Below are 20733 nucleotides of genomic sequence, written 5' to 3'. Positions count from 1 at the left end.
GTATCTGAGCAATATTATTGAGCAACTATTTCTACGACAACACCAAGGCTGCGTTTCAAACTCATTAAAGACCCACCCTTGTCCACATATCCTCACCTTATGCCCTTGGGGGAATCTTCGTCCCCATCTTGGACGTCGGTCCAAACGATTAGCCAAACAATGGAATTTTGCAACGTAAGCCCCTCAGCCCTCGTTTTTGATCGAGTTTGTGAGTGTACAATCAAATAAAATAACATTTTATTGTAAATGATGTTCACCTCGGGGCCTGAAACACCCCATAATTAAATTCGCGATGATTGTACATCCGCTAAGAAAAGTCAGCCGAAACGTAAAACCTCAACGTCAATATGGATATGTCAACAGACAAATGTAAGTAAAAACGAATGTAAAAAGGTTAGAAATTGTGCTACTAATGCACATGACGGCACAAACACGACTCGTAAAAGTAATTATGGTTTTGTTTGGTTAGCTTTTGGAAATTGTAGAAATCAAACATTTTCCTTCATTTTTTCAAGTCAGTTAAGAACAAATTCTTATTAAAAAATGATGGCCTACAGGCCTACGTTAGTTAGCTAATTAATTTGCTAGCTATCATACAATAGCCGTATTTTAATAATTAAATAGTTAATATAAGTAGACATGCAATCATTATTGACTGTAGCACATATAAACACCCACAAGCTACCGGTGGCTGAAAACACAAACCTTGCGGGATGAACGACTGACAAATTTCCGGGCATAGGCTGTCCATTTAAAAATAATTCGTTCTGACGGACCAGGCAACAGCAGACACTTGGCTCCACATACACCCAACTCACAACAGCTAGCTAGCTAAACCCTTTATAGTTCCATCTGAAACAGAATCGCCAAGAATCCAACATGCCCAAGAGAAAGCAAGGAGCTGCTGGGGACGCCAAGGAGGAGCCCCCCGAGGAGATCCGCCCAGTTATCAGCAAAACCAGCCCCAGCCAAGACTGGACCCAAGGCCAAGAAGGAGAAACCACCAAAGAAAGAGAAGGCTGTGAACGACAAGGAGGAGAAGAAAACTAAGAAGGGCCGCTGAACGCAGAGGCAGCTGAGGAGAACCACTCTGAGAACGGAGGCGCCAAGTCCAACCAGATGGAGGGGGTGGAGAAGGAGGAAGCCAAGTCTGAGTAGCAACACTGCCAACCCCTGACCCCTAACCTCCGTCCCCAACCCTTCCCCCCAGCCTGCCCCAGTGTTCGTGGTCCCCCTCCAAGGCGTATTGTTAACAGTGGAATATTTTTTAGCAGTGATTTTATAAGTATACTATCTACTGTCCGTACAGATTTTTAGCACAAAGTCAAGCTGAGTAATATGATGCAGATCTGCAGTGGTCATATCAACAAAGTGTCTGCAGGCAAGATGAACACACTAAAATCGTTTTTTAATTAAACAGCATTTCATGATTGTGTAGGAAGCAAAGTGCGACCCGCCCCATAGTGAGTTGTGTGTTCCTGTGCCTCCCTCCTCCACAGTTGGTTATCCTAGGGTAATACCTTTGTCCTGGTTTATTAACGGTTCTCCCTGTTCCCTTGCTTTCCCTTGCTTTGTTTAAATGTTCCTGTTTTTACATGAAACATGTTCTAAGCATGTTGGAAGTGTGTTGTCCAATAAGAAAGAGGAAGAGTCCTGTGGACCCCAGCCCCCCACAAAAAAAAGAATTAATAAATAAATAAAATATAAATGTAATTTTAAAAAATCCTTCCTCCCTCGCCCTGCAAGTGTATACTCGTCAGACGTTATGAAACGTCATCAGAAGTGTCGACTTAATTTGAGGGTGTGTCTTTTAAGTGTTTGGAATGATTGTACCCAACTGGTTATGCCACAGAGGCGCTTTAGTTATAACTGGTCGTGTTGGAAATCCATGATGCATTGTGGGTAAATGGTGACTGACTGATCTACAAATAATAACGAGTTGTTATTTATGATGTTTTGTAGATCAGTCAGTCGGCTGCAATGTCAAACAAGCCCGTTTACACATTTACCGGTACCTCGTGTGTTACATTTAAATAGGTCCTCGCAGTACTCGCACACAGTGGCACCGAAGATTACTTCATATATTGACAAGACTATCAAGTGACCACTCCAACAGTGGAACTGCATATCCTCAAAAATGGACGGCAGGTGGGAGGAGGCGAGATCAGGCGGGACCATTCTAGCCAATGAGAAGGCAGATGTGTGTGAAGAACGCGTGTGAAGAACATACACTACTCCGATATAAAGTAATTGTTATCAAAGTTGCAGAAATGCCGCGTGCGTTGCCTTATATCGGTGCATTCGTGACAACCTAACCATTACGAAACGTATATTCAACCAAATAAGCCTGACGTAGCAAATGAGCAGTTACATTTTCTGTTATCCACTTTGACCTCCATACAAAGTGCCTCACTTCCTGGCCTTTTTTTTCGTGGACTGATTTTGGGCGGCGTAAACCCTCTCGCTTCGCCTCTTCCTCGCTGGTGACGCCTTCTTATATGCAGTCATTGGGTGGCACAAATTGGCAAAAACGATTGGCATTTTCGTGTGTCTAGTGTGACTGCAGTGGAGAGACATGCAAAAACAAATGTCTGGGGGGAAAGGTAACATATGTATAGCTAGCTATGTATACGATACTAGAGCTAGGGCATAGTTAGCCATACTTAGCTACCTAGCTAAGTATGGCTAACTTCCTACTGTTTTGTGCGGGAACTGGACTCGTTCCAGAACGTCTATAATATGTTTTGCGGGTCTTTTATTTGGAATTATTGAAGTTGTGCAGCATTTCTAAACCTCTCTGATTTCATGCCCGGCCTTTTATTGAATAATGCAGTAGAATAATTAAACTTTCTTGACGTTTTAGATTGCTAGCTAACAAGCTAATTTATTCGCTGCTTTGCAGTCGTTTCACTGCTTCTCTAGGCCCTTCCAGAAACAACCCTACAACCTGTCCCCATTATTTTAGATCCACGCTTTGATCAACTCCCCAAAGCTAATCAAAAGGAACACTCTGTGACTCCAAGGGAAGGGCTAGGGGTTGTTTCTGGATGGACAAGGTCTTCTCACTCACACAACATTCTTGACAATGACACACATAGTAGTTCCACACGCTAAAGTTTATTGCCGTGCAATAATGGGTGCTTGATTTGTGAACAACCTATGTCAAATTCTCTGTTTCAGGTCCCCCTCTTCCTCTCCCCTCTCTGCGCCTCATGGTCCCGCCACTGCGGCTGGTCTCAGCAGCCATCTGGCAAACGATCCAGCAGAGATACGTGATGGATTATGGGATGCTGGAGGAGTTTGTTACCATGGTCACAGAGATGGTTCCAGAGCTTCTGAATATCCGACAGAGGGCCCAACTTATTCTGGGTCTTCGAGCACGGGTGAGAGAGGGGTGGAGCTAGTGCTCATCATTAAGGGGGAGATAAATGAGCAGTTACATTTTCTGTTATCCACTTTGACCTCCATACAAAGTGCCTCACTTCCTGGCCTTTATTTTCATGGACTGATTTTGGGCGGCGTAAACCCTCTCGCTTCGCCTCTTCCTCGCTGGTGACGCCTTCTTATATGCAGTCATTGGGTGGCACAAATTGACATAATTAGTCATGTTTATGGTCTCAAATAAGTCTCCTGACAGGTTTGCTCTGCTTTCAGCTGGTCCTGGAGTTGTGTCGCTCGAAGCCGATCACAGACCTCCAGACCATTCAGCCACACCTGGACAGGATACAGACCCTCACACCTCTCTGGGGGACACAGGTGAGCTCTTAAGGTCAGAGACTCCGCAAAGGTTTACATCAACCAGCCAGTCAGTCCCACACAACTGATTTGATAATGATCATTATAACAAAAGTGTTTTCTTTCTTGCAGACTGATGATGAAGATTTATCTGAATCTAACTTTCTGGGGCTGATTCAAACCCTGCTGAACGACCCAAATGAGATGGAACACTTCTTCCAGGTCAGTGTGGCTTTGGAATAGCTGTGTAGGTATACTACTACCCAGAAGTGCACACTCGTAATCTTTGTTATTTATAAACAATGTTGACCTTTTTTTTAAGGCCTCCTTTTATTCTGATTACAGCTGTATGTGTCCATGTGAGCTGCAGGTGCCAAATGTTCTTATATCAGATATGATTTATTTTATACTAATTTCTTATTCTCAGGATGTTTTTCCTGTGGAATTTGGTCCCAAGTATGATGCAGCAATCGAGAAACTCATGTGTCAGTTTCTTTCAAGACTTGAGAAGCTACTTCCGGTATCAAACTTTCAACAGGTACTGAAATTAGAAGAGTACCTTCATCAATTCAGTGAAGGATCACTATTCACAAAGGTTCATTCATAGAGTATATTTTGAATCACCCCTAAATCGTATTCATTTTCCTTCCGTGTCAGGCTGCGTCCCTGCTCAGCGATGTCCCCTCTGTTCTGGAGGAATGTGTTCAGTCTGTGTCTCACCCTCAGCAGCTGAAAACCCTGCTTCAGTACCACAGAGACCTCAGCCAGCTGGACAACCATGGTAGACATCTATCATAGGACGCATGTAGATATTGGCCAATCTTCTGTAGGGGACGTTGACATTTATTCACTTCTTAACCATTGTCTTTCATTTCTCGCTTCCCTTTCTAGATACTCTGTCTTCTTCCGATGGGGACTGCATTCTTTCAGCTCTCTGTCTCCCTCCAGTAGAAAGGGTGGTGATTGCAACTGAACAGACAGAGTCAGAAACACAGACATTATCCTTGAATGTCTTCATGGATACATTTACCAAAGAGTTGGAGGTGGACTCTGCAACACTGACAGAGTACACAGAGATGGAACCCGGGACAAGTATGGATGTAATAAAAAGTGAGAAGAGGGTGCAATGTGAGAAAAACAACAAACAATCTATAGAGTTTACGGACCCTGTGGAACATGAGGACATGGAGGTTCATGACGGTAATGAAGAAGAGAATGTTCTGGGGATTGGACCAGTACAAGATGAGACGGAAGGTATTGTTGAAGAAGTGAACCCCAGGTACAGAACAGTGATGGTTATCGGGGAAGATGGGGTGGCACAGCCTTATGAAGATTCAAGTGTCAGAAAGCCCAAAATAAAGACTCATAAAGACAGTGGAAGTCATGGAGAACAAATGAAAAGCATAGACGTATCTGATAAGATCATATCCTCAATGCTTCACAAGCCTTCAGTGGAGCTACAAAGAATTGATACTACTAACCTGATATTACCATCTAGACCAGTTAGACAAAACAGGGGGCGTAAGATGAAGACATTGCTAGCACGAGAACGGCAACAAACCAAAACAGAACTTTCAGAAGAAAATGCATTCAAAAAATGCCCAATTTGTGGGAAGACTTTCAGTCGAGGTGCTGACATGAAGCGGCACCAGAAAATCCACACAGGTGAGCGCCCATTTCAGTGTCTCCAGTGTAAGAAACGCTTCCTGTACCATTTTGATCTGAGGAGACATCGGCAAAATGTGTGTAAAGTCGTTGTGTCAGAACCTAAAGGTGAAACATCCAAGCAACTCAAAGGCAGGTCAAATATGTGTGATATGAGTTACAAGGACCCACAAAGCTTGGAGAAACCGAGACTAAAATGTGAAAAAGACTCCAAGAAAAAGCGTAGCAGATCTCCAGCTAGTGATGAGAAGGACACAATCCAGAAACCTGAGGGAGGAGACACGGAGCCGTCCAGTGGTGTTACTCTTGAGGCAACACCCGAGGACAGTGACTCATCCTCCACCAGTACTCCCCAGGACCCATCTTACGACCCATCTGGCGAACCTAGCAAGACCGAAAAACACAAACAGTCAAAAGTGTGCTGCATTTGCAAAAAACGTTTGCCAAAATCTTACAGCATGAAAGTTCACATGAGGTCCCACTCAGATCTGCGCCCTCACAAATGTCCTCATTGTGGGCAGACGTTCAAGAACATCTATGATATGAGGAAGCACATTGTAAAGACTGTGTGCAAGGTGCTGCGAGCTGATCCTGAAGAGGCCCAGGCCCAGGTACATGCACTCACCCACAGCCCCCTCCACTGCACTGAGTGCAGTAGGATGTTTGCAGACCCAGTAAAGCTAGATAGGCACAAGCTGTCGCACAAGCCTTTGAAATGCACCATGTGTGAAAACAGCTTCAATGGGGTCAAGCCCCTTAAGAAACACTATCTGGATGCCCATAAATTCAGCGGGCCATTCCTCTGCACCTCCTGTGATAAAAGCTACACTGATTTAGCAGCTCTCATCAGACACGAGAGGACTCACACCGGAGATCTCCCATACCAGTGCTCCCACTGTCCACGGAAGTTCAACTTATCAGCGGTTCTTGTCGAACACGAGAGAATACATACCGGAGAGAAACGATGCCTTTGCTGGGAGTGTGGAAAGGGATTTATCAGCAATGCAAAACTGAAAATGCACATGCTGTGTGTTCACAGAAAACCTGAAGATAAACACTTCTCCTGCTCCCAGTGTGACAAATCTTACGCATTACAAAGGACGTTACAAGTCCATGTGGCGAGACATCATGCTGGGGTGCGTTTCCCGTGCACATACTGCGGTAAGCTGTTTCTGAACATGTCCTCATTGACGAGGCATGACCTGATTCACACTCAGGAGAGGCCTTTTAAATGCACCGAATTGGAGTGCGGCAAAAGTTTCAAATCAAAATCTGAAGTGAAGGTACACATGAGATACCATACTGGGGAGCGGCCATTCAAGTGTAAAGTCTGTGGGAAGGGTTTTACTCAAAACTGTTATCTCACTCAACACATGCGAACTCATACAGGGGAGAAGCCATATCCTTGTTCTGTCTGTGGAAGAAAATTTGATGACTCTAGGAAACGGAAAAGGCACATGATGATTCACACTGGAGAGAAGCCCCACAAATGTTTGAAATGTGAGAAAGCTTTCAGTCGGGCAGACCTGTTGAAAGCACATGACAGGAAAGAACACTGAACAAGTTCAAGTCCAGGGATTGTTTTGTTTCTTTATATTTTTTTCTTCTTCTGTACAGATGTTAGTAATGAAACAGTTTGTCCCTCTATGTTGTGAACTTATTCTGGATCTTTTCTGAAATGTTGTTGTCTTAAAAATGAAGGATCTAAGAAACATGACCTGTCTGGGAATATGTATCCCTGAGATGCTTTTAGGGACAAGAGTTGGAAATAATGCAAGCTATTAACACTGATGCAATAGATTGGATAGTTGTTTAGTCAACGGCTTTTTATCTATCCTCATTCAAATAAAACCATGTGTATTTTGGTGCAGATCTGTACTCGCCGCTAGAGGGAGTTGGTCATCTTTCTCAAGCATCCATTTCACACTTCACTCTGAATAAAAGTAGATAGGGCCATGCTTTTGGAATGTACATTGTTTTTGTCAGTCAACATAAGTTGTGCTTTCTGAAATGTATGGTGAAATGTATATTTTCAGTTTTGTATGTCACAAAATTGGACAAAAAACATGAGGGCAGCATCTGTTTATGAACGGTGATGATCAGCAGCATCACAACACAGAGGTTGAGCTCAAAGTTCAAGATGTTCAGGGGTTTTCTAAGATAAGGCTCTAACATTTTCATACTGTCAGATAGATACTAGGCTAGTCTATGTATGCTATAGTGCATTCTAGAGTGGAAGGGGTTTTCTGCCAATCATACCCAATAATGTTTCAGTTTTAATAATGGTCCTTATGGCTGATTTTAGATGGGCAATTCTGATATTTTATTGACTAATTGTTCTTTTGACCAATCAGATCAGCTCTGAAAAATATCTGATGTGATTGATTAAATAATAATAATACAATTAGTGGAATAAAAGACCAGAATTGGGCTGCCTGTCTAAACGCAGCCTATGAGACCCCTGGGCCTGTTCTCATGCATAGGGCTTAGCTTTGTTGTTTCAAGTACAAATAAAATGTATTGAATGATTGTGAATACAAAATATTTTTGAAATAATGCTTTCAATAGTTAATTTGTGTATTTCTGATGTATTTTATGGTCTGTGATAACTGTCTTTAATAGGTATTTTCAGAGGTAGGCTAATAAGGTTGGCTGGACTAGACATCGATGAACGAATTATGTGCACATGTTTTCCCAGACCCTACAAAATGCACACAGCTTAGTAGGCCTGTAAAGGAAGACAAGACTATTCATACTCAATAGTACAAGTCATCCAATGGCACACACTTAGGATGCCTACGTCATTTCAACTTATCAGCAAAGGGAAGTGTGCAGTGCAATAGTAACTGATAGAAAATAACAGTACAGTATGTTGCCAAGAACTTGTGTAATTGCAAGGTCAAGGGTGCAGCACGTTTTAAAAACATGGAGAAGTCAGAGATAGCCAGACTAGTAAATTGGGCTAAGGAACAGAAGTTGGGTATTGGAGAAAGGCCATCAGTGCATGTTCTGCAAACAATACAGTGGATGAAGGAGCAGAATGGGGGTGGTGAACGGAACAGCGGAGGAAGGCGCGGCATGAGCGTTGTGACAGGATAGATGTGGTTATGGACAGCGAGGAAGAAGGAGAAAAGCTGAGTGCAGAGGGAAGATTGTGTGTTGAGGAAGAATACAAACCATGGCTCAGAAATTTTACCTGACAAGAGTGATGAAGATCTCAGAGTCCGAGCCTCACCCCGATGGTCATGCAAAGGATGATCCCTTCCTTTTGGCTGACCCACATGTAGTCTCAGGCTGGGTAGAAGTAACACAAACATAGGCACAGACACATGCATACAAACACATGATAACATACGCACTATACACACACGTACACATGGATTTTGCCTTGTAGATATGTGGTAGTGGAGTATGGGCCTGAGGGCACACAGAGTGTTGTGAATTCTGTAATGAATATATTGTAATGTTTTTAAAGTTGTATAACTGCATTCATTTTGCCGGACCCCAGGAAGAGTGCAGCCAATGGGGATCCATAATAAATACAAAATAAATTGGGTACTGTTAAATTGCTGAAGGTAGCTCAAAGTGACGATTTTCTGTGTTTCACACGCCTTGGGACAAGACCTGTGACTTGCTTTGCTCTCCAGAGCAGGGCGCCTTTGAACGGAGTGATGGCTTGGGTGGTATTAAGTGTTGAGGTGGAGTAACTGAAATTGACCCGGTGGTGAAACTGACAAGACACTCTGTTCTTTTGAGTTTTGAAGCAAGAGTTTTTACCTGACAAAGTCATGTTAGGATATGTCAGAAGTGCCTAGTGCGAGAGAGACAGGTTAAGGTTGCCAGGGTCAGAGTTGAACAGAAGGTGTCAAATGCTGAGGCAGTGAAGAGAGTAGAGGATGAGGGGTCAAAGGTGAGTAGTAAGCCTAGGCCAATACAGAGTGATACGAATTTGTGCTTCAGTGAGGTTGGCTTTTTAGCATTCATTGCCCTGGTTTTCAATTGTACCGCATAAATGTAATGTAAGTCACAGAAAATAGATGTGATGGCAGCTGCAGAGAAGTACTTAGGTGTACGACAGTGGAGGATGCTGAGGGGAGGACGGCTCATAATGATGTCTAAAATAAAGTGTTATGACTGGAATGGAGTGAATGGAATGGAATCAAACACATAAAAACCATGTGTTTGATACCATACCATTCACTCCATTCCAGCCAATATTATGAGCTGTCCTCCCCTCAGCAGCCTCCACTGGTGCACAAGGCTTTGCTGCAGAATAGTTACATGGTGTGTTGAACGAAAGAGTCTGTTGTTATGGTGTATGATCAATTAAGGTCAAAGTAGTGGAATAGGATGGTATTTAAAAATTTTTTTAAATAGTGGTATAGAGGCGTAGAGATAGTCCCCCTTTCTTTTTTTTAGCATGTAACGTAACTTGATAGACCACACATTACCGCACAGTAGGTGGCAGCATGCACAAACAAAACGTGCGAACGCCATGATATCAAAGAAGGAGAAGAAGAATAGACCAGTGCGTGTTTACTGACGTGGTAAACTACGTTGCTGCTGGAGGGGGATATGTGTGTGGAGTGAGATGCTTAGGCAGTTTCATCATACTGTGGTTGTAGCCGGTGAATAGACATACGCTTTAGACAGCTGATGAGGGGAAACGCATTTGGTGGATCAATATATCTCAAAGGCATGTTGCATTGGCTGCGAAATTAGTATCCTACCTATTCCAATGAAATCCCATTGATCAGTCGGGGATTCATTCTGGCCGAATATGCTTACAGATATGATTGAGGTGGAAGAATTCGAAATCCAGGAGGATGAACCTTGGTATGACAAGCAGGACCTTGAACATGGTAAATATTATTATATCCATAATGATGACCGAGACTGGGAAAGCGCGGGTCGACCTGTGCTGTGCGTATAAGTGGCCGGCAGCAATAAACCAGGCATTGGCCACAATTTGACACAGCGTAAGACAAAATTATTTTCAAGCAGGCGCTGAAACAATGAGCGCCTGGTGCACCGCCACTTTCATATGGCAGGTGTCATGTCACTAGCAAATGTAGTAGCCTACATGCTACGAGACACATTTGGTAGCCTACTGCGGCAGAACACACTGTCGGACTTCGGACAAATATTTCAAGGTAGTCTCAAGCAAAATTTCCATCACCCCCGAGGCTATCATTCCATTGCCATGGATTTAGTAGGCAACCATTTGTAAAAATGAATCCTTTGTCTTAGATTTTCTACACATTTTTAAATGTACTTCTCTGCATATTAAGGTTTTATTCCACGAATTTGCGTTGTTCAATATCTACCATTGGCTATCTATTGATGAATGCTGGAATAGAAATAAGGAAACGGAAATGGCTCTAGAAACATCTATTCAGTTTTCATGCTCATAAACTCACCCCATCACAAATCCTGTACATGAGACAGTCTCACAACGCATGAATTAGGCCAGAGTGATGAAGGTAGATGTATTTATTTCTTAACTTTCTGATTCCCTGACATGGGTCAAATAGCCTACATATCTCCAATATATTTGATGTGTGTTTGATTTATCCCTTTTGGGGTCTATATTCCATCAGTTCCATTGTAGGCAATTGTTGGCAAACTATTGTAAATCATGGGCAGCACAAGTAGCGTGTATTTGACACACCAACCCAGGGAGGATGTCTGCAAGATAGATGCATGTACCTGACCTTGAGCATTGAGGCACAGACACAGCCATAGGTGCACTCTGCAACCTCTTGTCGCACTAATGGCCGCGTCTTTGCCCAAGCCATTATTTCGTTGGTGACACACAGTGATCATTAATCGATCCTATTCTCTGATCTCTCTTTTCTGCCATGTAGACCTGCACCTAGCTGCTGAGCTGGGGAAGACCCTGCTGGACAGGAACAGAGAGCTGGAGCAGGGTCTGCAGCAGATGTACTCCACCAATCAGGAACAGCTACAGGAGATAGAGGTAAGGGTTTAACCAATCAGGTTGTAGCTACGAGGGTACAGGTAACTGGGTTTGACCAATCAGGAGTCAGCAGACACACAGTCCCAAACTATAGCTATAGGCATTTCCCGTAGTGTGTGCAGTTTTTTTTCCCATCCTAGCACAAGCACACATTATCTAAGTAATCGAGCACTAGTTGACACACCTGAGGCCTGTCCGTTAGGCTACAATCTGTTCCTGTTGAAAACAAGAGATGTTGAAAAGAAAAGGATCTCTCCTCAGATTTGTGCTCCTTTAATTCCTTAATCAAATCAGTGTTCCATATTGCCAAAAGGCAGGCTACCATTATCTCCCTTTGAAGCTGAAATGAGAGGGTTGGACCCTGATGTCCTGATTACTTAATCTCTCGGTTGCACCTGTTGTTTACCATGGGTCCATGTAGGGTAGGACTCTAGAAACACAAAGGTAACAGAATATAATGGCTATTTTATAATGCAGACTTTTCATCTGAAATGGTTTTGTCAAGACAAGGCTACAAAATCTATATTCCAATCCTTGTCTTTCTTTTTCTATACTAGAAATCCCCAGGTGATAAGTGTTTACTAAACCATTATCAAACGGTAGTGCACCGATTGGGATCTCTTACTCCTTTGAAAACAGCATACCTCAATGCTTTTCACCTTGTTTAGTGAAGTTTCAGGTGCTTCTACACCTGCATTGCTTGCTGTTTGGGGTTTTAGGCTGGGTTTCTGTACAGCACTTTGATATATCAGCTGATGTAAGAAGGGCTATATAAATACATTTGATTTGACTAGGGAAGATAGACTGCCCATATCAGTTGTCCTCTTTAATTTTTTCGGACATACCTTTGAACCAACATTGCCGCCATTGTTTTGTTGCGACTCAAAATAATGTTAGATTAAATAGCCTCTCCATGCTATAGAATCTATTAAGCCAATGATTGAGTTTGTATTTCAATATCACATTCAGTGATATGTTTTTTTTTCTCTTGTATCAATACTGAATCTATATTGTATGGTCAGCAACCGCCACTAATTTCCAGATGAGCTCTGGATTTAATTTCCCTGAGCAGGGTCAGCTCTGGATGTGCGACTCCTAAATCCTCCCCCGTCTCTGAAACGGCTGACTGACAGAATTAACCTCTCTGAAGGTGCCATCCATTTCATGACCTGACTGCATGTAGAAACGGTACAGGAGAAAGCTGATGCTGTGAATTATGTTACCTTGCCTATAATGTTATGTTACACAATAGATCATCACCACAATTTTTCATGATATTAACTTAGTATTTTGAATTATGCATGTTATCTAAGTGAATTGCGTGGCAAGATAATTTACAGCTCCTATCTACTGTAGCAGTATTTGTTTTATTGCCATGATTTATGTTTTTAGTAGGTGTTTTGTGGCTGATCTTACTTCATGAGCTGACTAAAGGTTCACATCGTTCTCCATAGATATTGAACTGTTATCTATGGCATTCTCCCTGTTTTACCCTGATAAACTGTTCTCAAAGGAAAAGAGAGAGAGATGTATAGAGAAAAACAGAAGACGAAGGGTATAGGGAGAAGCAGAGAAATTATGTGTGAGGAGAGATAGTGTTATGTTATCCCAGCACCATTGTTAGTGTATTTAACTCTTCAGTCTGAATCAACCTGTGTTAATAAGAGCCTGACCTTAACCTTGTGCTGGTGCCTTTCTACATTCCTCAGGAGTCAGCCTCTCGCCAGAATTGTTACGCTCCTACAGACACTCATTCAGACCACTCAAACGCCATTACAGACATGCTGCTATCAAAGCAATGATAGTCGCCCAGCCAGGAGGTAGTGGTCATTGATTCTGCTAAGTTTGATTGATCTCATTCATGGCTGAACAAGCAGCCAAATTAAATAATGTGTATGCCTTGTATGTAGTGGCTTAAAACCAATCGTATTGACGTGAACAAGTACAATGGTGTAATCTCAGTGGTAGAAAAAGTACTCACTTGTCATACTTGAGTAAAAGTAAATATGCCTTAATAGAAAAGGACTCAAGTGAAATTCCCCCAGTAAAATACTACTTGACTAAAACGTCTAAAAGTATCTACACTGAATAAACTATAAACGCAACATGTAAAGTGTTGGTTGCTTGAGCTGAAATAAAAATGTGTCAAATGTTCCATTTGTTTACATCCCTGTTAGTGAGCATTTCTCCTTTGACAAGATAATCCATCCACCTGACAGGTGTGGCATATTAAACAGCATGATCATTACACAGGTGCACCTTGTGCTGGGTACAATAAAAGGCCACTCTAAAATGTGCAGTTTTGTCACACAACACAATGCCACAGATGTTTTAAGTGAGTGTCCAGTTGGCATGCTGACTGCAGGAATGTCCACCAGAGCTGTTGCGAAAGTATTTAATGTTAAGTTCTCTACCATAAGCCGCCCCAAACGTTGTTTTGGAGAATTTGGTAGTATGTCCAACCGGCCTTGCAACCGCAGACCACGTGTATGGCGCTGTGTGGGCGAGTGGTTTGCGGATGTCAACGTTGTGAACAGAGTGCCCCATGGTGGGGTTAAGGTATGGGCAGGCATAAACTACGGACAATGAACACAATTGCATTTTATCGACGGCAATTTGAATGCACAGAGATACAGTGACGAGATCGTGAGGCCCATTGTCGTGCCATTCATCCGCCGCCATCACCTGCACAGTCCCATGCTAGCAGCATACCCCCTGCATCCCACTGCTGGCTTGCGTCTGAAGCTAAGCAGGGTTGGTCCCTGGATGGGAGATCAGATGCTGTTGGAAGTGGTGTAGGAGGGCCAGTAGTAGGCACCCATTCCTCTGGTCTAAAAAAATTATCACAATGCCCTGTGTAGGGTGTCTTTCGGATGGGATGTTAAATTGGTGTCCTGACTCTGTGGTCACTAAAATATCCCATGGCACTTATTGTAAGAGTAGGGGTGTTAACCCTGGTGTCCTGGCTAAATCCACAGTCTAGCTCTCATACCATCATGTCACCTAATCATCCCCAGCTTACAATTGGCTGATTCATCCCCCTTCCTCTCCCCTGCAACTATTCCCCAGGTTGTTGCTGTAAATTAGAGTGTGTTCTCAGTCAACTTACCTGGTAAAATTAAGGGTAAAAAAAATGGTGCAAGGATCTGTACCCATTCCTGGAGCTGAACATGTCCCAGTTCTTCCATGGCCTGCATACTCACCAGAAATGTCACCCTCCCATGTCACACCAATATTCAGCAAATTCTCACAGCCATTGAAGAGGAGTGGGACAACATTCTTACAGGCCACAATCAACAGCCTGATCAACTCTGTGCAAAGGAGATGTGTTGCGCTGCATGAGGCAAATGGTGGTCACACCAGATACTGACAGGTTTTCTGATCCACGCCCCTACTTACATGTTTTTTTTTTTAAGTATCTGTGACCAATAGATGCATATCTGTATTCCCAGTCATGTGAAATCCATATATAAGGGCCTAATTTATTTATTTCAATTGACTGATTTCCTTATATGAACTGTAACTCAGTAAAATCTTTGAAATTGTTTCATGTTGCATTTTATATTATTGTTCAGTATAGGTAAAAATGTACAGTGGGGTAAAAAGTACTAAATTGTCGTAATTGAATAAAAGCAAATGCTATCCATGAAGTTCCTTATATTAAAGCCAACAAGACGGCACACCTTTTTTTTTTTACAGACAGCCAAGGGCTGTAGTGGAGTATGAGTTGTCAAAAATATAAATAGTAAAGTACAGACACTCCCAAAAACTACTACATAGTACTTTAAAGTATTTCTACTTAAGTACTTTACACCAATATGTAATCTGGATCCAAAGTAGAAATTAATTGGGAATTTGAAGGTGGCCGGTTATGTGATGATGCTGAGTCCTGGTTCTCTCCTCCAACCCCCTCCCTCCCTCCAGTACCTGACTAAGCAGGTGGACCTCCTGAGACAGGTGAATGATCAGCATGCTAAGGTGTACGAGCAGTTAGATCAGTCCTCCAGAGAACAGGAGCAGAGCAACACCCGCCTGGTACAGGACAACAGGACCGCCCAGCACAAGATCCAGGGGTGGGTTGAAACCTGAGGCTGCGTCCCAATTCTTCACCCTTCTCGCACAATTTCTCATATTAATCTTAACAGTGGTGGAAACTCCCTTCAGCCAATGCTTATACCAATCCTATGCATCTAAATCAATGACGGGGTGGAGAATCGGGACACAGCCCGAGTCTTTCTGCAGAGAATACAGATGAAATGGTGAACGACTTGAGTTGGTGAGAGGAGAGCTAAATGTGTGAGGGCAAAAGCAACTTGATTAGTCAGTCTCTCTCCAGGCTCACAGAGATGATCGAGGCTCTGCAGACCCAGGTGGAGGATCTGCAACGTCAGGTAGAGGATCTGAAGACCGCCCCTGCTAATCCCCATAGGAAACCCCTTGCAGAATCATGGCGGCCCTACGGGGTGCAGAGTGTGTCCTGCCTGAATGAGTTGCAACACACACACAGGTGAGATCACAACACTCATACATGAAATATACACACTCGGCGTTCCCGTTCTTTGAGCTTGTGTGGCCTACCACTTCGCAGCTGAGCCGTTGTTGCTCCTAGACATTTCCACTTCAGAATAACAGCAGTTACAGTTGACCGGGGCAGCTCTAGCAGGGCAGACATTTGACAAACTGACTTGTTGGAAAGGTGGCATCCTATGACTGCCATGTTGAAAGTCACCGAGCTCTTCAGTAAGGCCATTCTACTGCCAATGTTTGTCTATGGAGATTGCATGGCTGTGTGCTCGATTTTATACACCTGTCAGCAACGGGTGTGGCTGAAATAGCTGAATCCACTAAATTGAAGGGGTGTCCACATACTGTCGTGTATATACAGTTGAAGTCAGAAGTTTACATATACTTAGGTTGGAGTCATTAAAACTAGTTTTTCAACAACTCCACACATTTCATGTTAACAAACTATAGATTTTGGCAAGTCGGTTAGGACATCTACTTTGTGCATGACACAAGTCATTTTTCCAACAATTGTTTACAGACAGATTATTTCACTTATAATTCACTGTATCACAATTCCAGTGGGTCAGAAGTTTACATACACTAAGTTGACTGTGCCTTCAAACAGCTTGGAAAATTCCAGAAAATTATGTCATGGCATTAGAAGCTTCTGAAAGGCTAATTGACATAATTTGAGTCAATTGGAGGTGTACCTGTGGATGTATTTCAAGGCCTACCTTCAAACTCAGTGCCTCTTTGCTTGACATCTTGAGAAAATGAAAAGAAATCAGCCAAGACCTCAGAAAATAAATTGTAGACCTCCAAAAGTCTTGTTCATCCTTGGGAGCAAATGTCTGAAGGTACCACGTTCATCTGTACAAACAATAGTATGCAAGTATAAACATCATGGGACCACGCAGCCGTCATACCGCTCAGGAAGGAGACGCGTTCTGTCTCCTAGAGATTAACATACTTTGGTGCGAAATGTGCAAATCAATCCCAGAACAACAGCAAAGGACCTGGTTAAGATGCTGGAGGAAACGGGTACAAAAGTATCTATATCCACAGTAAAAACGAGTCCTATATCGACATAACCTGAAAGGCCGCTCAGCAAGGAAGAAGCCACTGCTCCAAAACGGCAATAAAAAAGACATACTTCCAAAGTTGTGGCAAAATGGCTAAAGGACCTGAATGTATTAACATTTGAGATATTTACAGCTGAATAGCTTGTGCATTAATAATTGTTTTTATGCTGCAGGAAGAAATAGTTTTGTGATAAGACGTAGCCCCACTGAAGTTGCCATTAGTTTCTTCTATTCTTGATGGCCTAAGGCCCTGAGCCTCACTTTAGATTGCGTTCATTCAATACCACTATGTTTCAACAAGTCTCTTGGCCCTGCCCTCGCATTGCGGTTTGGCTCTTTCGCTCTCTCTTGCCGTACACTTCAGCTGTTGAAGGGGACTAGTGCTGCTGCTAGTACTCTCGCCCTATTCCTGTCCTGTGATGCCATAGCAGTTCAGACCATGTTATTGAGTTAAGGATGGGCTCCTCTCCTTTAATCCAGGCCTAAACTCATAGGTCACTGATAAACACACATGCCAAGCAGATTATAGTACTCTCTCCCTACTGACCTCACTGAGCACTGGTCACAGTTGTCACCCACAGGATTTGATTTGATTTAAGATAATTTTCCACCCGTAAGGCCACTCATCTCTGCCTTCACTAAAGATCACTCCCTGATTAGTCTTATTGGCAGCTTATCAGTGACTTTATTACACTAATTAGGTGTAAGTGCTGGTCTGGACTGGAACAAAAGCTGTTTTCCATCCTTTTTAAAGTTTGATTGGTTGGATTCTCTCTGACCCCTCCATGGTACTCAAGTGTCTACTCTGGAGACCATTCGGATGACCCCTGGTCTCCCTCTGACGTCTCGTGGCGGGAGGAGGAGCAGGAGTCGCTACTGAGATCGCTCCGCTCCCTACAGACACAGTTGGCCAATGAACGTGCTCGGAGGGAGGGGGCAGAGCGAGATGCAGACCACCTAGCCAATGAGAATGTGGCACTGGAGCAGCGCCTGGGAATGATGGAGGGGTGCCAGGTGAGAAAGAGAAACAACACACACAGAATAATTTGAAGCAGATGCGTGCTTCAAATTCAAATCGTTTGTAGGGAAATGGAAAAGTCAAGAGTTCCATGTGACATTACTGAATCCGGTCTCTTTCTCTCTTCCGCCTTCTCTCTCTATCCCTCCTATCTGTCCTCTGTCCTCTGTCTCTCTGTCTCTCTGTCTGTCTCTCTGTCCAGGCCAGACTAGTGGAGCTGGAGTGTGAAGCTGAGGAGCTTCGTCAGCTGTGGAGAGCCGACTACGGCAACAAAACTTTGAGGTCAAGGGTCAGCCTGGGCATGCTGCCCAATGCCCTATTCTTCCCCCTGAACCAGGAGAGGGGGATGGGGGAGGATGGAGAGAGTGAGGGAGACCTGATGGAGGTCAGCTACCGTTCCAAGGTGAAAGGTTGTGATGTCCTAAAGCACTGCAACAGCGAGAAGCAGCTTAGGTCGCTGCGGGGTGAGGGGTCAGACGTATACGAGAGTCATGACCACGAGCGTTCGTGCGTCCGCCATTCGGAGGTGGTGAAGCAGCGTGGGATCTCTCTTCTCAACGAGGTTGACGCTCAGTACAGCGCCCTGCAGGTCAAATATGACGCGCTGCTGCGGCGCTGCCACCAGGGGGAGCCGGACCCAAGTCAGCAGCACAGCCAAAAGGAGGTCCAAAAGCCCAGAGGAGCCCCTTCGGTCCGCCCACGAAGCCCAGCGGAGCCCCTTCGGTCCGCCCACGAAGCCCAGCGGAGCCCCTTCGGTCCGCCCACGAAGCCCAGCGGAGCCCCTTCGGTCCGCCCACGAAGCCCAGCCTCCCTCTGCCAGGGCCAGGAGGATGAACTTCACCAGCCTGAGTACAAGGCCCTGTTCAAGGAGATCTTTACCCGCATCCAGAAAACCAAAGAGGATCTGAGTGAGAACAGGGGAAAAAAGTCTTGGCAGCTGGAGTAGCATTACTTTCGCAAATAAATGTAGAAAAATGGGTTTGTGCTGAACAAGCTATTTTTCTCCCGAATTGGAGCTGGGACATACTGTATGTGCAAGCTACTAAGCAAGCAAAACACCTTACTCTAAATGATTTGAAAGACTTTAAGTGTGCCTGGGAACTGACGTGTTAAATCTGGTAGAGGTGAAAATGAATTGATAACCTTCTCAAAGGGCTCATCGTTATCTATGGACGTTGGCACAGCTAAAGAAAGGCAAGATACACCAGCTCTTATGCATGGAAACAACAGTGCCTAACGTTCAGTCTATTGTACATAATTCTGCCTCAATCTCCCAGGTATACCTGAGCCAGTTGCTTAGCATCTAAGGGCAACTTTACTGTACACTAAGAAACCAAGGACCTCTGGAAACTATTTATGTGGACTAGCTCTTTTCAATCGTACCTCTATACACTGTTAAATCAAAAGTTGCATATCCTTTTAAAGTGACTTGTCTGAGCCTGATGGTCAAAACGGGAACTTTTTACCATCTTTGTGTGCCTAGAAATGCCACTGTTTCCTACTCTTGGTAATGAATTACCTTGCAAGGCAAGGTGTGAAGGCAATCTGTGAATTTTAAAAAGGGAGAGCTTGTTATCGCTTTTGTTCAGTGCAGCTATACAATAATCATCAACTACAGCTACAGCTATGAACAGCTGTAGCTATGAAATGTTTGGCCTAGATCTTTGTCATTATTAAAAGTTTCTGAATATTTTACCAGAAAAAAACACCTGATGGTTTTTGGTGCTCATGTAAGGTCCAAGTTGCACTATAATTTCCGGAACTCTATCTTTCACAATTGTACTGTATGTCTTCAAAGTGTTTTGCCTGATCCTGAAGTTTAAAAACGAAAGTAATTGGGTACGAAGAATGAGTTGTTAATGAATAATGTAGTAGCTAGTGATAATCTACTGAGGCTATACCAAAACTCAGCTATATACTGTACGGTGCTATGATATTAATGTGCTTTACAAATACAATGTAGACATTTCATAAGTGCTGTTCCGATTCTTTGTCAGAAACTGTCTGGTTAATCAAATGTTGTTTTTTTTAACTCGTGCTATCCTAATTGTTCATGATGTCCACTAAGGATGTGGCTATCACTGTAAAATCACATTGTATTGAGATGCACTTAAGACTTGCACAGGGATCGTTGTTATTTTCTGACACTATGTAGCTTGCCACTGTATAACAAGTGCTATTAGTAGTTCCTGTTCACTGTATTAGATACCAAAATATTGTCAAATGTATGCGACACCTTTGATAAATGCAAACTCTGAGAGGATTCTGTGTTTCCATTGGTCAGTTATTACATGCCTAGTCATGTGGTTTGTCAAGGTGCTATCATCACCCATGCAATTTTAACAAACCAGTTTATACACAGAGGGACATCATCACACTGGTATCACAAGACAGTGAAACAACTCTCACTTTGCAGAAGGGACAGGATGGAGGGCAGAGCACAGTGGGACTCTGTAAGTTGCTGTTTTCTACTGTGTACATGTGTGCAACACCAGGGTTGTGGGGTTGATTCTCATGGGGAACCCGTACGAACATGTAAGTAGCTCTGGGTAAGAGTGCTGCTAAATTGCATTTATTTATTTATTTGTATTTAATAGTCTACATAGTAACAGATTCACTTGCCTTGTTTGGCATTTTACAAAACAGTTGAGTTGGAAGGAGTAAAAAGTCTGGTGTTTTGGAAATGAGGAGTAAGACAAATTCTGAGGGTTAGTATAATCTTTAGTTCCAGGCAATCAGTGCTCAAA

General features: G+C 43.4%; 2 protein-coding genes across 3 annotated transcripts; both read left to right on the top strand.

The window, feature by feature from the left end:
* The first annotated feature begins 2236 nt into the window (after positions 1-2236).
* LOC110498863 (zinc finger protein 569) lies at positions 2237-7958 on the top strand. 2 transcript variants are annotated; one of them, XM_021575533.2, is made up of 7 exons: positions 2237-2603; positions 3181-3383; positions 3655-3756; positions 3868-3957; positions 4163-4273; positions 4393-4516; positions 4627-7958. In XM_021575533.2, exons 1-7 carry the CDS (start codon positions 2576-2578, stop codon positions 6957-6959), a joined length of 2991 nt encoding a protein of 996 aa, XP_021431208.1. In that variant the 5' UTR covers positions 2237-2575; the 3' UTR covers positions 6960-7958. The 2 variants fall into 2 exon arrangements, with proteins under 2 accessions (XP_021431208.1, XP_021431209.1); XM_021575534.2 differs by lacking the exons at positions 2237-2603; positions 3181-3383 and having other exon boundaries at positions 3655-3769.
* A 1963-nt stretch (positions 7959-9921) lies between these two features.
* On the top strand, positions 9922-20249 carry LOC110498862 (cerebellar degeneration-related protein 2). The gene is made up of 7 exons (XM_021575532.2): positions 9922-10262; positions 11268-11380; positions 15305-15453; positions 15717-15887; positions 17766-17982; positions 18189-18656; positions 18753-20249. Exons 1-7 carry the CDS (start codon positions 10181-10183, stop codon positions 18930-18932), a joined length of 1380 nt encoding a protein of 459 aa, XP_021431207.2. The 5' UTR covers positions 9922-10180; the 3' UTR covers positions 18933-20249.
* Positions 20250-20733: the final 484 nt, after the last annotated feature.

Source organism: Oncorhynchus mykiss, chromosome 20 (assembly GCF_013265735.2).
Source record: "Oncorhynchus mykiss isolate Arlee chromosome 20, USDA_OmykA_1.1, whole genome shotgun sequence".
NCBI classification, from domain to species: Eukaryota; Metazoa; Chordata; class Actinopteri; order Salmoniformes; family Salmonidae; genus Oncorhynchus; species Oncorhynchus mykiss.
The sequence above is the reverse complement of the archived record's forward strand: the minus strand, read 5'-3'. Positions and strand labels throughout refer to the sequence as shown.

What these genes read in the sequence shown, in the direction of transcription:
- LOC110498863 (XM_021575533.2), top strand. Translation starts at nt 2,576, where the DNA reads ATGCAAAAACAAATGTCTGGGGGGAAAG. An exon ending in ACAAATGTCTGGGGGGAAAG is followed by an intron (nt 2,604 to 3,180) that starts GTAACATATGTA and finishes TCTCTGTTTCAG; the next exon opens with GTCCCCCTCTTCCTCTCCCC. An exon ending in TTCTGGGTCTTCGAGCACGG is followed by an intron (nt 3,384 to 3,654) that starts GTGAGAGAGGGG and finishes CTCTGCTTTCAG; the next exon opens with CTGGTCCTGGAGTTGTGTCG.
- LOC110498862 (XM_021575532.2), top strand. Translation starts at nt 10,181, where the DNA reads ATGCTTACAGATATGATTGAGGTGGAAGAATTCGAAATCCAGGAGGAT. An exon ending in GAGTTGCAACACACACACAG is followed by an intron (nt 15,888 to 17,765) that starts GTGAGATCACAA and finishes ATGGTACTCAAG; the next exon opens with TGTCTACTCTGGAGACCATT. An exon ending in ACAGCCAAAAGGAGGTCCAA is followed by an intron (nt 18,657 to 18,752) that starts AAGCCCAGAGGA and finishes GGTCCGCCCACG; the next exon opens with AAGCCCAGCGGAGCCCCTTC.